Consider the following 16,278-nt stretch of genomic DNA (forward strand, 5'->3'; position numbering starts at 1 on the left):
TCCTACCCTAGGGCTGGAACCAGGCCCATTTCTTAGCTTTTCCGTGAGTCCTAAGCAAATCTGCACTTGAGAACTGATAGGCTTACCTTCTCTTGGGAGAGTTAAATGCTTGTGATGGGTTCATCCCAATCACACACACTCTGACCCATGATGAGGACCACACGCTTGCCACACTGGATAAGCACTAACAGTTGCCAGGGAAGGGAGACACTGGGGGAGCTGCCTAGGAGCTGGCAAGGAACCCTAGGGATGTGGATTTTGTTGAGTCTCCCTCTCTTGCTAGGGTGGCCTTCCAGTGATGCAGCTGCTCCCGAGTCACCCATGCTCCTGTAAATAACCCCTCTCTCATGTTCCCATAAGAAACTCCAATAAACTCACTGGATCACTAGGTTAGACTTGGGTGCAATCATTTCCTTGGTCTGTCATCTGGGTGGGCAGATGTTTGTTGGTGTCGCTCCAGGGAAGGTCTTAGAACACCCAATATTCATCCCAACATTCCAGCAGCAACTTGCTGGAAACAGCACCATTGTGGGACACCATCCTTAGCAGGCAAAAACCATAAAGTTTTCTAACTTGGGGTGCAGGGACCACAGTCGAGCTGTATGCGCTTGGTGCTGAGACCATCCATTGAGCCAGTCAAGTTAATCGGTGTTCCAATAAGCCGAGAAGGAACAGCAACGATGCAGCCCTGCTGAGGGCCAGCTGCAGGGCTGCTCTGCTGACTGCGCCCGAGATTACCTCCAATCAATCAATAAGTAATTTGCGATCACCAACAGGGATGAGGCACTATTCCAGACACTTAGCAAGCCTTTTTTAAAAAGTAGTGTTTGGACCGGGACGTAAGTAGCTTATAAGCTAATAGGGAGAAAGAGAGGACTCTGGATTTACGACATGATTGCTATTATTAAAATGTGTATGCACATTTTATTTTATCCCCCACCCTACCAAACCAGGATCACTTTCTACATTTTCATTACCTCCTCAAGCTGAAATACATGTCTCTTAAATCACCAAACACAGACATACCTAAATCAAACAACTGGATAGTGGTATTCTGGGGAGGAAGATCAGGAGAAGGAAGATCACGGCAGGATTTATCTATTCACTTATTTATCTTGAGACAAGTCTCTGGCACAGCCTTGGCTGGTCTGGAAACTCTCTACGTAGACCAGGATAGCCTTGAAGTCTGCCTGCCTCTGCCTTCCCAGTGCTGGGAATAAATGGACATGCAAACATGCCCTGCTCTAGTCTAGAACTTACTCCGCTGAGCACACGAGGCCCTTAATTTGAAGGATAACATATAAAGAATTGCACACCAGCAGTTCAGAGCAGGGTCTCCTACCTCTGTGCACAGGTGAGTTGTTCTGCCAGTGTGAGCATAAAGTAATCTCTCTATAATCTGTTCAGCTAGAACTAAGAGCCCCATTTAATACAAATTTATGATCAAACATGGGCTCTTAGTAATGATGCATTGCCAGGCAATGAACTTATCAGTCTCTGTAGACCAGAGAAATGATTTGGCTCAGATTTCTCCTGATATTATATGAAATTTTTAAAAGTTATTGTTAAAGCTGGGTGAGGACACACCTGTAATCATACTACTTGGGAGGTAGAGGCAGGAGGATTCAGTACTGGTTCAAGGCCAACCTTAAACCAAATAAAGCTATGTAGTTAAAATGGGTAAAATGGGAAATTCTAAAATCTTGTTTAGATTCTTTTTTTTTCCACCAGGAATTTGTATTACTTGTGCATGCATTCCTGAGAAAAATATGATCATATCTGTGTTCCATTTATTCTGTCAATATTGTTTTTCCTGAATTTTCCTGAAATAGCAATCCACTAAAACCACACATACAAAAGCCCAGAGAATTGTTTGAAATTTGTACTACAGATTTTGAAGCAGGTGAGAAAGGACTGTCAAACACTGAGGCCTAAGATCAGTAGGACTGACAGCGAGTCCCAGAGGCTCTGTAGAGATGATGCCAGCCGTCTTGGAGTCATCCAGCATTGCTTTCATAATTAAAGACCTTTTTGGTATTCAGTTTCTTTAGAAGGAGAAAATAATCATGTGGGGTACATGCATGGAGGTCAGGGAACAACTGTTTAAGTCAGTTCTCTGCTCCCACCTTCATGCGGTTCTGGGGATTGAACCTGGGTCATCATTTCTGGGTAGCAAGTGCCTTTACCCACTGAGCCATATAGCCCACCTGATTTGCAAAGTGAGCTGGAGAGATGGTTCAGTGGTTAAGAGCACTGCTTGCTCTTCCAAAGGTCCTGAGTTCAATTCCCAGCAACCACATGGTAGCTCACAACCATCTGTAATGAGATCTGGTGCCTTCTTGAGGAAGAGACCTGGTCACTAGTCCTTATCAACTTAGACCATTGTAGGCAGAGACTGCTCATTCATTTCCTGACCGCCCAGACCCGAATAATAAATACAGAAGCTATATTAATTACAATATTGTTTGGCCAATAGCTTATGCATACTTCTAGTTAACATATCTTAAATTAACCCATTCCTATTATTTTATATTTTATCATGAAGCTCATGGTTTACTGGAAAGGTTTTGGACATCTGTCTTCTTTGGAAGCTACATGGTGTCTCTCTGACTCTGCCTTTTTTTCTCCTCTATTTCTGCTTGGAATTCCCTCCTTGTTCTATTCTGCACTGCCATATTCATAGCATACAGAGGGAATCCCACATCAAACCATGAAACCCAATATGGACAAAAATTAAAAAAAATTATAGTCACACAATCAGTGGCAGACAATTAAGAAGACATCTGATAAAAACCAATGGAAATTGTGTATCAATACCGCAAATGAGCGTGCAGTCATCGTATCCAGATGACTGAAATATCCATGCATTAGAACCATCGTTTCTTGCTTAACCATTTGTGAAATGACACCCCTGTTGTTTCCTAAAGCTACATGGCATACCTTGAAGTTATCTGAAATTGTCAGGAGATGCCAACAAGAAAATAATGTCATCATCAAGGAAAAATTCCTGTTTTTAAAAACTTTATTATTTTTATTTATTTGTGTGCAAATGTGCACACTTTGTGGGCACTTGTGTGCCATCACATATGTGTGGCAGTCAGAGGACAGTTTGCTGGAGTCAGCTCTCTCCATCTACCAAGTGTGTCCCACGACTGAACTTGGGGCCTCGGGCTTGATGTCAAGAGCGTTTACCCACTCAGCCATCTCCTACCAGCCCTTCTGCTTCATAAATAGTTATTTTCAATGCATGCCTCACATTGTTTTGACACATAGTTCACCAACTACCCAAGAGGATATCAGGCAAATTTCCCAACAATGCCCACGTGCCCACACCCTTCTTCAGCATCTTTTAAAACAGGTTTTTATAAACAGTGGGGTTTCTAATCAATACGTAGTACACTGACCTTGCTCATGTGGTGGGAGAGGAGCTCACTACAAGATTTTTGATAAATGTGTGGGAACTACAAAGATTATGTTCATGTCCATAATACATGTGACCATCTAGAAATTCTGTTCCTAAACTATATACTTGATATAATGTGTAAACCAAAGGACAAGCAGAAGAATCTTCACATCAGTACTATATTATTATAAATGATCCATATATCTATCAATATGGATAAATACCTGATACACACTCAATGCAATACTGCACAGTAGTGAATCAAGTGATCACTACTACAGACAATGTGAACGCATCTCATGGTCGTGGAGCAGAGCTAAAGCAGCCAGATGCAGAAGAGCGCACACACAATGATCCCAGTCACGCTAAGCTCAAGGACAGTGCAGACTGATACCCTGAGCTAGTACAGTGGTGACCCTGGGGAGCATGCACAAGGGGACTTCTGAGATTCGGGTGTGTTTAATTTCTTTATGTGGGTGAGGACTACACAGGCATCTTCCCATGATCGAGCCCACGCTTTTACAGTTGGGTACTGCAAGATTGCATGTTACAGCTTGTCAAAAAGCCCCAGAAACATTTTCATTTCTTGAGAAAGTCCTCGTTTACAGAGGTTCTGGAGAGTTACTGAACTGTGGGCACGGTAAGGGCAAGCCCGTGGCACTGACGTCCACTGACACGGTGTGCTCACACATGGGTGTGGGGTAGGCCTACTCTGCTGGGTTGGAACCTCGCCATCCTGAGGATGGCCTGATAGAATCCTGGGATTGAGGTGAGGCTGCTAGTCTCAAGACAGAGTCTTGGGGAGTAGACAAAAAGAGGGGACTTTGTTTCTCCCATGCACTGTATTTTAAGGTGTTTAGGAAAATAACTGAATGGACTAGAATTCCTTCCTCCTTTTTTTCCTGTTGTTGTTTTGGTTTTTGCTTTTGTTTTGTTTTGTTTTTTGAGACAGGGTTTCTCTGTAGCTTTGCAGCCTGTCCTGGAACTCGCTCTTGTAGACCAGGCACGCCTCGAACTCATGGAGATCTGCCTGCCTCTGCCTCCTGAGTGCTGGGATTAAAGGCATGCGCTACCACTGCCCAGCTCTCTTCGCTCACTCTTAAGGACAAAAATGAATAAGAGGACATAGGCAAAGAAACTACATTTAACATCTCCACTTAGGACTTCAAGGCTGTAAGCTCAGGAGTATGTTCACGGTGCCTTAAAATGGAACACCTTCCCTTCATGGAAGGGACCCCTAATTATGATACAAAGCCCACGCATCCCACCCAACCCTCATAGCCCATACAGATCTCACAGCCCACGCAGCCTTCACAGCCCCCGCACTTACTGGATCTCCTCGCAGGCCCTTTGCTCCACGGTCACCAGCAGCCCCTCTCTTGCCTGGACTTCCCTGGAATTAATACAGACCAGAACAAGAACAAGATGGGGGGCTTTTAATAAACTTAATAAGCATAAAGTACTTAGATCCTCTCTGGTTTGGATAATTAAATATTTTTCCATTGAGGTTGTTTTTAATCTGGAACACGGACCACAAATAAGTAACTTGGCATCAAATGAGCAACTCAGTGCTGACCTCGGTTGTTTACTGCACTTGTGAACTCTGTGCTCCCAATACCTTGCTTGTCACTGTTCTACAAAAGTTTTTTTAAAAAACATTTTGTTTTAATGAGGCAGCAGAGACTCGAAGTTCACATCAGTTGCCCAGGGATATCTCACAACAGCTGAAAAGTGGGCTTCCAGATCAACTGTTCACACCATGAAGACTCAGCAGAAGCCTGAGGGGTGGCTGTCCCTGTGTCCCAGAAGGAAAGGAGTACCGTGGACTCTCTTCAGCTGCCTCACACCAAAGACCCTAGTCAATATCTCCCCCATGTTCTTAATGTGTTTCTTCTGTGACCCCAATACTTTTTTCCTTGAATCTGGTTCTTTCTCACATAACCGTGAATTAATATCCCATCATAGTGGACAAGATACTCTGTCAGTGTGTTTGGGGGGCGGGAGCGGTTGTGTTGTTTTGTTTACAGGGGCTCACTATGTAGCCTTGGCTGGCTTGGAACTGACTACGCAGATCAAGTAAGTTGGCCCCAAACAGCTACCTGACTCTGCCTCCTGAGGAGTGCTGGGACCAAAGGTATATGCCACCATGCCTGGCCCTTCCCCAGTGGTGAGTGCTGTCTCACTCCACAGGCATTAAGGCAAGGGAAGGCATGCTGCCATAAGAGACACAAGACCTCAAGACACCACAAGAGGCCTTATGTGTTTTTATTGTTGCCCTCTGCAGAAAAGGTATGGCCCACGTGCTAAGAATCACATATACACCATATAGACCTGAGTCAAAGTTAGTCATGTTCAACCATGAACAGCAAACCCCAAAAGACACATGAGAAATCAATGCTTACTGTTTTTGGTTTTTTTTTTTTTTTTTGGTTTTTTTTTTTTTTTTTTTTGGTTTTTCGAGACAAGGTTTCTCTGTAGCTTTGGTGCCTGTCCCGGAACTAGCTCTTGTAGACCAGGCTGACCTCAAACTCCCAGAGATCCGCCTGCCTCCCAAGTACTGGGATTAAAGGCGTGCGCCAGCATCGCCCGGCAAGAAATCATGCTTACTGTCATATGTGATCAGGTTTCATGATTACTTGTCTCTAAACAAGCCTGGAGCCAGAGCCAGTAGACATGCCTAGGGAAGTTTTACTTTATAAACCCTCCTTTCCCCTCGAGTACAGGGTTCTAGTTTCTGAGTCTCGATCCCTACCTGAGATCCCTCATCACCCTTTTCTCCTCTTCTTCCAGGAATCCCACTGTCACCCTAAAAGATGGAGAAGGAAAAGCTCAAATTCTCATTTTCTCCGTGGGAGCCTGCGGAGGAGGGTACCTGGGGTGGACGGCAACCATGGTACCTGTTCTCCGTTCAATCCAGCAATGCCATTCTCCCCGACTTCTCCCTGTGAAGACAGATGTAGTTAGAATATAGTGCACATCTGCCAGACGCCAAACAAAAGCAGCCTCAAGGGTTCTGTGCTGCGCATCGGCCTCCTCGAGAGGGGATGCTGGGTACTGTCAAAGGTGGCTTTCAGTGGCAGAAACTGTCCTAATAAACAGCCTGCAAAGAGAGGCAGAAACAAAACACAAATCAAGACAACGTTGGGTCAGAATGGCAAATGCCAACAAAACGGTGGATGGCAAATGCTAGAGGGGTGCGGAGAAAACAGAAGCCTCATCCACTGCTGGTGGGACTGCAACCTGGTTCAGTCACTATGGAAATCCACATGGAAAATTATCATAAAGCTAAAAATAAGCCCGCCATATAACCCAGCTGTACCACTCCCTAGTCTATGCCCAAAGGACTCAACATCGTCCTCCACAGATACTTGCTCAGCTCTGTGATTGCTCTCTTCACAATAGCTAGGCAGTGGAAGCAACCTAAATGTCCTTCAGCCAATGAATTAGCTAGGAAACTGTGGTGCAGATACGCTATGGAATACTATTTGTCTGTAGAGAAAGAGGAGGTCATGAACTGTGGACTAGAAGAGGTCACACTGAGGGAGGAAAGGCAAATGCTGCGTGTTTGCTCTCACTGGAGGTCCTCCATCCAAATCTTCACGTGTGAGCACGCAGCCTGGAGTAACTGCAGAAACCAGGAATGGGAAACAGAACCATTGCCAGGATAGGGAGGTTGGGGAGCAATAGAGAGCAATAGCGGGTACATGCCATCTGATTAGGGACGTCCATATGGGACATGGGAAAGTGCTCCTCAGGGAACGGGAGGGAGGGGGAGAGAGAGGGAGGGGGAGGAAGATACAGAAGAAGGTGGGAGGAGGGTGAGGAGGAATAGCAGAACTCAAGTGACCTGAGGGGGGAAATGGAAAAGAGGGGCTCTTTAGGGAGGGGGCGGGAGGAAGGACAGAAGGAGGGAAGTGGGTAAAATAGCAATAAGGATGTCTGATAAATCTATAATGAGTCATTATCTACTTAAAATCCTACAATATATGTAAATTCAGCATATAAATACATATATACAGTTTTAATGAACTTTTCTTATCTAGGCTGACAATGCTTCCTCTAAGAGCCAAAGACCACCTTAAAAAAAAACCCAATAGCAGACCCGAGAGGCCCTCCTTTGGATTGTTGGCCAGGGTTGTCTAAACAACTCCCAAAACATACAGCCTATTGTTCTTACCCTTGTTCACTTACCTGCCCCAGAGAGGTGGCAGGTGAGTCCCTATTGCTGAAGACACCATGCACTTCAGACCCAGACCCCTGGAACCAGAACTGACCTGGATGCCTCCTCCCTGAAGACCTGCTTGTATGATATCAGAAGGCATCATGCAAGCTTCCAAAGAAGGGAGGCAGCTGGCCATCCTTCCCAGCTGTGAATACCTATGAACCACAATGACCAGCATGGCGCAATAACCACAGGGTACAGTGTGTCATGTCCACCTTGGCAGTAACCAACCACTCTTTAACTGGGCTTAATAACTGCTCGGCAAGAGCGAAACCCAGCCAACCACTCAGTGCTAGTGAAGTCATAGATCTTGGAAGGGAACCTACAACCACTTAGTTAAACCAGCATACTTCCCTAACAACAATCTAAACATTTGTCCTTATATCACAGATAAGTGTAGTCCTAACCCTTCCCTCACATCAAGGAAACTTCTCCCTGCAGAGGACAGAAGCCACTACAGAAAGCCACAGTCAATCAAAATGCAGAGTCTTTGAGCAGAGTCCTAATGGATACATCTACACAACACCACTGCTCTCAAGGCCCAGGGAACATTGTGGGAGAGGATGAAGAAAGACTGCAAGAGCTAGGAGATCAGGGAGTTTGCTGTGAGATCGTCTCCTCATAGTGCCAGAAGCTACTCTCCTAAAACTTCACCAATATGACTACCTAAACATGAACTGAACAAGGGCAGCAACAATAAAAATGTCAAGGTGCATGGGAAAGGCCAACAATCCTACACAAAGAACGGCAATCAACTAAGGGATGCTGAGCAGGAGAAAGAGTCTTCCCCAGGGAAGAGCACAGCGATCGGCTATCCAACACCAGATGGCCAGCCTGAAAATGTATGTACGAGTAACATTATACAGATTGAGTAGGTTGTTTTTATATGCATGTACATATATGCATGCAATAACAGCGGGGGGGAAGTGGTCATGAATTTGAAAGGGAAAAAGGAGGGGTATGAGAGGATTTGGAAGGAGAGGGAAGATAGAAATATTGGAATTATAATCTCAAAAATTAAAAAAAGAAAACTTAAATGAAATGGTTGGTACCAAAAGAAAGAAAAGAAAGAAAAATAGAAAGAAAAATAGAAAGAAAGAAAGAAAGAAAGAAAGGAAGGAAGGAAGGAAGGAAGGAAGGAAGGAAGGAAGAAAGAAAGAAAGAAAGAAAGAAAGAAAGAAAGAAAGAAAGAAAGAGGGAGGGAGGGAGGAAACTAAATGGGCCTGGCATCGTACCTCTTCTCCACTGAGTCCTCTGGCTCCCTGATAACAGAAAGGACAGCAGTATGAGTATGGGAAATGCAATCAACCACCAAGATGACGTCACGAGATCTTATAGAATCCTCACCTTAGGCCCCTTGCTGCCAAAGCATCCCTTAGTACCTTGTTCTCCCATTGGTCCAGAGGCTCCTCTCTCTCCCTGAGGAAAAGTGGAAAAGCACAAATCCAGATGAGTGTGTACTTTTTATGATCTGGGATCTGTCTGGGATACTTGACAACTTTTTTTGTTTTGTTTTATTTTATTTTTAAGAAAACATCTGGTTCTTCATGACTTACATTCCAGGACTCCAGCCAGGACTCAAGAATGGAAGTAAATCAGAACTACAATGATGACAGCCTTTTGCTTTGGATGCCACCTGCTTATTGCCTGGGTGGAGCTTCCCTCTCCCCAGGTGGCCACCACACTGTTCCCTTTTAACCTCCTTCACATGTGTGTTCATTCTGCCCTCAGCCAAGATTCCAGGACTCTTTGCTCGGTCCCTGTGACTTTAAGACTTTGACCTATGACCCACGATGCTGCCTGAGCAGACCAGCCCCATCATTCGCACTCGTATGTTTACCAGCAGTGTCCATTATCTGGACACAAGCCCGTCTTCTCCAGGGGACTTCTGCTGTGTCCTGGGTTCCAGCCATGCTGACCAGGTGCCAGTCTGCCAACTCTCAGTCCTTGGACTCCACGTTGTCCTTGAACTCACGGTTCTCCCTTCCCCTTCACAGTGAAATGCAATTTCCCAAATGCTTTACCCAGAGAAACTCACTGTCACCCTTCAAGTATCTGCCTAACTATTACCCCTCATTTGCAGCCTTTTCCTCCCCTTGGTGGTCTTTAAGCCATTGAGTTCCTGGTCTTGCTCAACACCATTGCCTCCCCCTGCCTCTACGCAGCCATGTGTAGAGCAGTGTGACAGTTACCTTGTTTGTCTTCTCACCGTGTGAACGGTCCCTAACATAGGACCATCTGTGCTTGTTTTCTATGTTTTTCTCATTTCCGGGATGCTCACATGGGGTGCACATATATAGGAATTTGTGTATCAATGTCTTTTGCAAACAATGAAGTAAATAGTAAGACGCTTCAATATGTATTGTCAGATGAATGCATGACTGAATACAAGGAAGGAAAAGAGAGAGGGGAGAGAAGGAAGAAAAGGGAGAGAGAGGGGGAGGGAGAGGGGAGAAGGGAAGGGCTCCTGATAAATAATGCGGTGAGTGGGTTTCATTCTTACAAAATGGCCTAGGCATATGGCAGGGATGTGGCGCCTATGATGAAGACGTTACCTTTCACACCCAATTCACTGTGCAGTGTAGGTGGGTAAGTCAAAGCAGGGAGGTATGGTCATAACCAACAAGGAGACTTGTCACCCAAGCACAAGGAGACTCGGGAAAGACCCGAGATGCTGCATCTGAACCCTCAGACTGGTCTTTGTTTCCCTTCTTAGGTTTGTAGGAATACATAAGCTGTAAAAGGTCATGACTTACAGCAATGCCCTCTTCTCCCAGGTAGCCATCACTGCCTTTAAAACCTGGGGGTCCCTGGAAAAAAGGAAAGGAGAAAACATGAGCACCCCACAGACTGGGCAGGGAGACATCAGGGCAGATCCACCACTCTGAGGGCAGACTTAATGTGCAATGCAAGAGCTTGAAAATGTCCCTGGCCTTCCACCTCAAGCTAGTGGTGGTTACACAAACAAAAAGAGAATTATCATACAAGCCTCCAGATATTCAAAAGGATGTGTATATATCTGTGCTTGTATATATACATGGGGGAGCTGTGGATGTAGATGGAAGTGCATGAATATGTGCATGTATATGAATATGTGCATGTGTGTATGTGGGGTGGCAGCTGTACATCATGTGTGTGCATGAGTATGCACATGTGCACGTCACATGTGCGTGCCTGTGCCAGCACACCGTCTCGCGCTGTCTCCAGGAATACCAACAGAACTGGCATTCCTCTCTAGGCAAATATACTTGTTCTTGACAGACCAAAATTATCCTTTTAAGCAAAATAACTTTTTTCTCCTTTTTAGGACTTATTGCTACACATAGAAAACCAGACCACACACATTTCCTTCTATTCTGGCTTTTTGATACATTTTTAAATTCTACCGTTCTCCTTCCATGAAGTCCAAGCATTCTAGAAATAATGAATCCAAAGCTTCCTTCAGTAACATGATTCTGGTGATGGGGGAGCCACACTGTTATGCATGGTGGCCAGATATCCAACCCAGATGTCAAGTAGAAGAAGGAAATCATTAAATGTGTGTTTGTACATATGTGAACACATCCTAATGTCTAAAATAGTATGTTCATGCAAGGATACATAAGCATATACATCTGGGGACGTCACATCCTTTGCTATGGCAGAATGACCTGAGTTTGACTTTCAGCAGACTTGATTTGGATGTCACTGCCAAGGTTAAAAAGGGAAGTGAGTTACTGGTGTGAACCTTTCATCACTCGGCCTGAGGCTGACTTGGCTCTTCTGCATGGCTATTGCTGCTTGAACACTGGACCTGTCCAGGATCCTGACGACTGTGTCTCCCCCAAAATCCCCAAAGAACTTCCAAACAACTCTAACTTAGAAGATCAAGGAAAATGGCCACTATCTAATCTGACATGGGGAAAGAGTAGCATCATTGTCCGCCTCCTCCAGGGGCTCGGGCTGGCAGGTAACGTCTCTGTGTCTACCCCAACTCATATCTGAAAGGGTTGCTGCAGTTCAAATGATGGGAACCACAAGTCTGAGGTAAAGTCACCTTTTTCCCTGCTGAACCCGGATCCCCCATGGCGCCGTCCCCTCCTGTGCACTTGCAGAGCAAACAGCAGCAGGTCCTTTCTGCGACATTGATCTTGGGGGAACATAAGGATAATTATGTTTAGTGGCATTGATTCCCCAATCCCATACATGTACCCCACTGTGGGGTTCATGGTAGCAAGAGCCTTGTCGAGGCTAAGATGGTTGATTCTACCTTTTCTTCAAGTCCTGACATCTTTTCCCTATGAGGAATTCCTGACCAACTCAAAAGTGTTTGACTTCTGCAGATGCTCTCATTTTGGCCTTGGCCAGTTCACTGCACACGAAATGATCAATGGGGTTGCTTCTTGTCAACACACCTTACCCCAACTCTTTAAATAATTTATTTAATTTTTTATGTGCATTGGTGTGAGGGTGTCAGATCCCCTGGAACTTGAGTTATAGACAGTTGTGAGCTGCCATGTGGATGCTGGGAATTGAACCCCGGTTCTCTGGCTGCACTGAGCCATCGTCCCTGTTGTTGACTACTCTGCATATCCTGGCCCACTTGCTTTGATCAGCAAAATGAATGCGTGCTGCTTTCTCCTGGCTCCACTTGTGAACTCTCAGCTTGTCAGCAGAGTCGAACAGTGTACTCTGAAACACTGCTTGGAACAGAGTCCCTTGGAAACATCCAGGAGAGTTTGATGGGACTTCGGAAATGTCAACTGCTTGCCAACATTTTAGAAGCATTTGCTACAGAGGGTGTGAGTGCGAGGATGGCCAAAGCAAACTTATTATATATTAAAAATGTGAGGGAACTTCACCCTGGACTTGCTTCGACATCTCCTGAATACCTACCACAACGTTTATTTATTTATTTGTTTTACAATTGGCCCAGCAGATTCATTTAGGAAAATTCAGTTTGCAGTAAATGCTGTACTTCATTTTCATGGGGGGAAAAACAGCCCTTCTTCAGAAAGTTTTCTGATATACTTAGTAAGGATTCCATAAATTATAAACAAATTAATTCTAAATCATTAACTACTCATTAAAGTGAAATCAGCAATGTGCTACAGACTTGGACTTGGTAATGCTCACACTCGGGCTTGATTCTTTGTATATTTCTGAAATAACGTGGTGAGGATGTATCATATCTGGGTATGAGGTTGTAAAAACCGAGCAGAGCACAAGGGTCTGGCAGTGTGGAGACAACCTAAGGAAATGGCTCACCCAGAAAGTCCACCCGGGAGGCCAGCAGCCCTCGCCCTTCCCCCACCCACACTCAGCGCAGGCTACTGTTGCTCTGCTTGAACTCCACACGCAGTGGGCTGTCACTTACAGGCCGTGCTGCAGGGAAAGTGTACCTTGAACATTAGAGTCACCATACACTGTGATGTTCAGAGCTGTATGGACCCCGAGGAGCTGCTGGTGGGAGGAACGGCCCCGGGGTCTGCTTGTAACTCATCACTGTGACGCTCATAGCTGCACGGAACCTGAGAAGCTACTGGTGGAGGGAACAGCCCGGGCCTGTTCATAACTCAAGCTCATCTTAGTGTCCTAGCATGCATAGGTTATGATCCATCCAGTACAGCCAGCGCTGGTTAAGTATTTCCTTATTTTTCTCTTTGCTCTTCCTCTTGCTACCTTTGTTTCAAGTGTATCTGCTGAACATGCTTTGAGCTACGCCATTATAGAACACTTCAAACATGCTCTCATTTAGGCTGAATTCATAAAGGCCCACCGCGTCTTTACTTAAAAGGTCAGTATTAGTTGACACCCTTATCCATCAATATTAAACTGACATATGAGATAACCGAAGTCTTAAACTATTAGGGGTAAGACTACAGCCCAGAAGTGGGACATTTGCTCAAACCCTCCAGCTTTTGCTCTGTTAACTTACTAGTTGCTTTGACAGCTGGCTCCCAAGGTTCCTCATACCAATTGTGAACTGGGTTCTGTACTCAAATCCTTTCCCAAATTCAATGTAGAGAAGGTCAGCCAGGTCACTGATATCGGCAGCTCCGTCCACAGCAATGGTTATGAGGGCATTCAGGCCTGTTCAACATATTCTCCAGGTGAAGTGGGCTGGGGTCACTTAAGTCATTCAGCATATTTAAATGACTAGCCTCGGCAAACTGCTGCTTTCTGTTGTCCATGCCCGTCAACCCCACGACACAATGCCAGCAAATAATAGCACAGCCGTTGAGAGACTCAAACTGGAGATGAAGGGGCAGGTTACAGGATTTCACAACAACGTTACTGAAGTGAGCCGCCGAGTTAACCAAAGGCCCACACAGCTTGCCACAGTACAGAGGAATTGATGCATCCAGAAAGTGAATGCCCTACAGTTTTTCTCCTATGTGCAAGATTCTTAAGGCCACAATGTTAGAATCGCCTAGGAGCATCTCAGAAACACAGACTTTCCTGAGAGATATACCTATAATGGCTAGTATCTTTCAATAAAATACAGATTGCACAGGAAAATGATCAATTCCAAAGAGAAATATAGGATCTTAGGTCTTAATCCATATCTACTGATCTCGAATCCATATTTAAACAAAACCTCCAGGCAGAGAACTTGCTTAGTATGTGTGATGGGCAAGGTTCAAGCCTTAGCTCTGTTAACAAAAAAAAAAAAAAGCAAAACAAAACACACACACACACAATGGGTGTTTATGGGCAAGAGAGACGACTCAGCAGTCAAGATCACTTGCTGTTCTTGCAAAGGATCTGGGTTCGGTTCCAGGAACCCACATGGTGCCTTGAAACCACCTATCAATCCTGCTCCTCTTCTGGTCTCTGAAGACCCCTGCACACGTGTGGTACACACAAACTAAGGCAGACACAGGCACGCACACAAATACACAGATAATAAAACGGATGCTTCCAATGACCTCATAAGGAACTGACTCTCCCACTATAACTTTAGGTGGGAGCAAATGACACTCACTGAGGCAGGGTTTCATAAGCCTTAGAATTTTATAGATCAGAATATTTCAAATAGAACTTTAGGGTTGAGGGTAGGGTTGCCATTGGCTGGTTTTGAAAACTGAGGATTAAGTAACCCTGGCAGTCATCCTGGCTGACAGTTATGTTCGTGTTCTTTAATAGCTGCCGTGCACCAGGAAGACAGTTACATGCTCCACATACATTATCTTATTCATGCCCCGTAGGTGTTCAGATGTGATTGTAACCATATTTCACAGACAAGAAAACTGAGAAGTTAAGTCCTTGACTTACTACACACTTTAAGTTTGCGGCCTAATTCCTAAGTCTTACACTTAAGGACATTTTACCCAAAATGTGCTGAAGACAGAATCACGGAGTGGAGGGTAACTCCACTTCCTCATTCGCTGATGGATGTATGAGGCTCTATCTGGATGGGATGTGGAGACCGAAACCCCAGAGTAGATAAATATTCAAGGGCCTCATTGTGTCAAGGGCCCTTCTTAGAGAAGTCCATACTCTATGGTTTGAATGAAGAGGATGAGGGGAGCCCTCCCAGGGCCCGTGGGGGTGGCTTGGATTTGAGGAGAGGCAGCTAGAGTGGTTAGTAACAGGGAGAAAGGTTCACGAGTCGGATGTCCAGCTTGCTCCGGTTTGTCTGGGGCTTTTCTGGTGTCAGCTTTGTAAATTCCTGACCTGTCCCAGACAAACTAGGGAAACGGGTCACCCTTCTAGACTAAGCATGAGGGGGATCTGTGGGGAGGACTGGGACAGCGATGCTGTGCAGCTCACTGGGCACTAGTGAAGGGGGAAGGCATGCTTCTGGATCTAGTTAGAAAAGGAAAGTCTTTCCCCATCTGCTTTTCCTTACACGTTCAGGAAATGCAAAATGTGAGCATTACGAGATCCATGGGATAGTGACATGTCGGAAATATGCACAGAACTATTATTTATGAGCATTCTCAGAACTGGAGTGTTCAGTACTCCTCCCTTCAGACACATTCAATAATGAGTCCCACAGCCTCCCTAACAACGTCTTCTACGAGCCAAGAAAGAAAAAGCTCCAAACGTTGTGAGAATAAAGAACCCCTGAGGAAATTCTAGGGCATTTGGCTTTTAAATTGTAATGAACTAACTCAAACCCAGTCTACATGCATAAATTATAGAGCCACACCCACTGTCATTATTTTCTCCTCTCTTCCTGTTGCACAAGGACTGCCTAGTCTGTATGATAATAAGTGATCTTGAGCTAAACCGGCCTCCTAGGTCGGCAGGTCGTCAATGGAAGTATCTGGGGAGCCAGGGACAAGGGTCTTCCTTGCCCAGTTTGAAAGCCTTGTGATGTTCTTAAGAGGATGTTACCACCACCATTCCTTTGTTCCTTTATCAAAGAATCTAAATATTTCTGAATATATATCTCCTGAAGTTGATACATGTAATAGGCTTTCTTTGGGGCCACCAATCAGCTCCCATTTCATGACATGGGGACTCATTATTAGTTATGAATGTCTGGCCTTCTCTATGCTCATTTCTAGCTAGCTCTTAAAGCTTAAATTAACCTGTCTTTTTTTTTTTTTTTTTTTTTTTTTTTTGGTTTTTCAAGACAGGGTTTCTCTGTGGTTTTGGAGCCTGTCCTGGAACTAGCTCTTGTAGACCAGGCTGGTCTCGAACTCACAGAGATCCGCCTGCC

At 45.0% G+C, this 16,278-nt stretch overlaps 1 protein-coding gene across 1 annotated transcript in view; it reads right to left on the minus strand.

Annotated features, from left to right (window-relative positions):
- Positions 1-16,278, minus strand: part of Col6a6 (collagen type VI alpha 6 chain) — a 145,538-nt gene that overhangs the window by 60,427 nt on the left and 68,833 nt on the right. Inside the window, exons 12-19 of the mRNA XM_057768412.1 lie at positions 13,543-13,697; positions 11,662-11,754; positions 10,382-10,435; positions 8,973-9,044; positions 8,861-8,887; positions 6,301-6,345; positions 6,156-6,209; positions 4,734-4,796 (exon numbers count right to left, since the gene is read on the minus strand). Of these exons, the coding sequence (XP_057624395.1) occupies positions 4,734-4,796; positions 6,156-6,209; positions 6,301-6,345; positions 8,861-8,887; positions 8,973-9,044; positions 10,382-10,435; positions 11,662-11,754; positions 13,543-13,697 (563 nt within the window). The remainder of the gene's footprint in view (positions 1-4,733; positions 4,797-6,155; positions 6,210-6,300; positions 6,346-8,860; positions 8,888-8,972; positions 9,045-10,381; positions 10,436-11,661; positions 11,755-13,542; positions 13,698-16,278) is intronic.

Source organism: Chionomys nivalis, chromosome 4 (genome assembly GCF_950005125.1).
Source record: "Chionomys nivalis chromosome 4, mChiNiv1.1, whole genome shotgun sequence".
Taxonomy (NCBI): Eukaryota; Metazoa; Chordata; class Mammalia; order Rodentia; family Cricetidae; genus Chionomys; species Chionomys nivalis.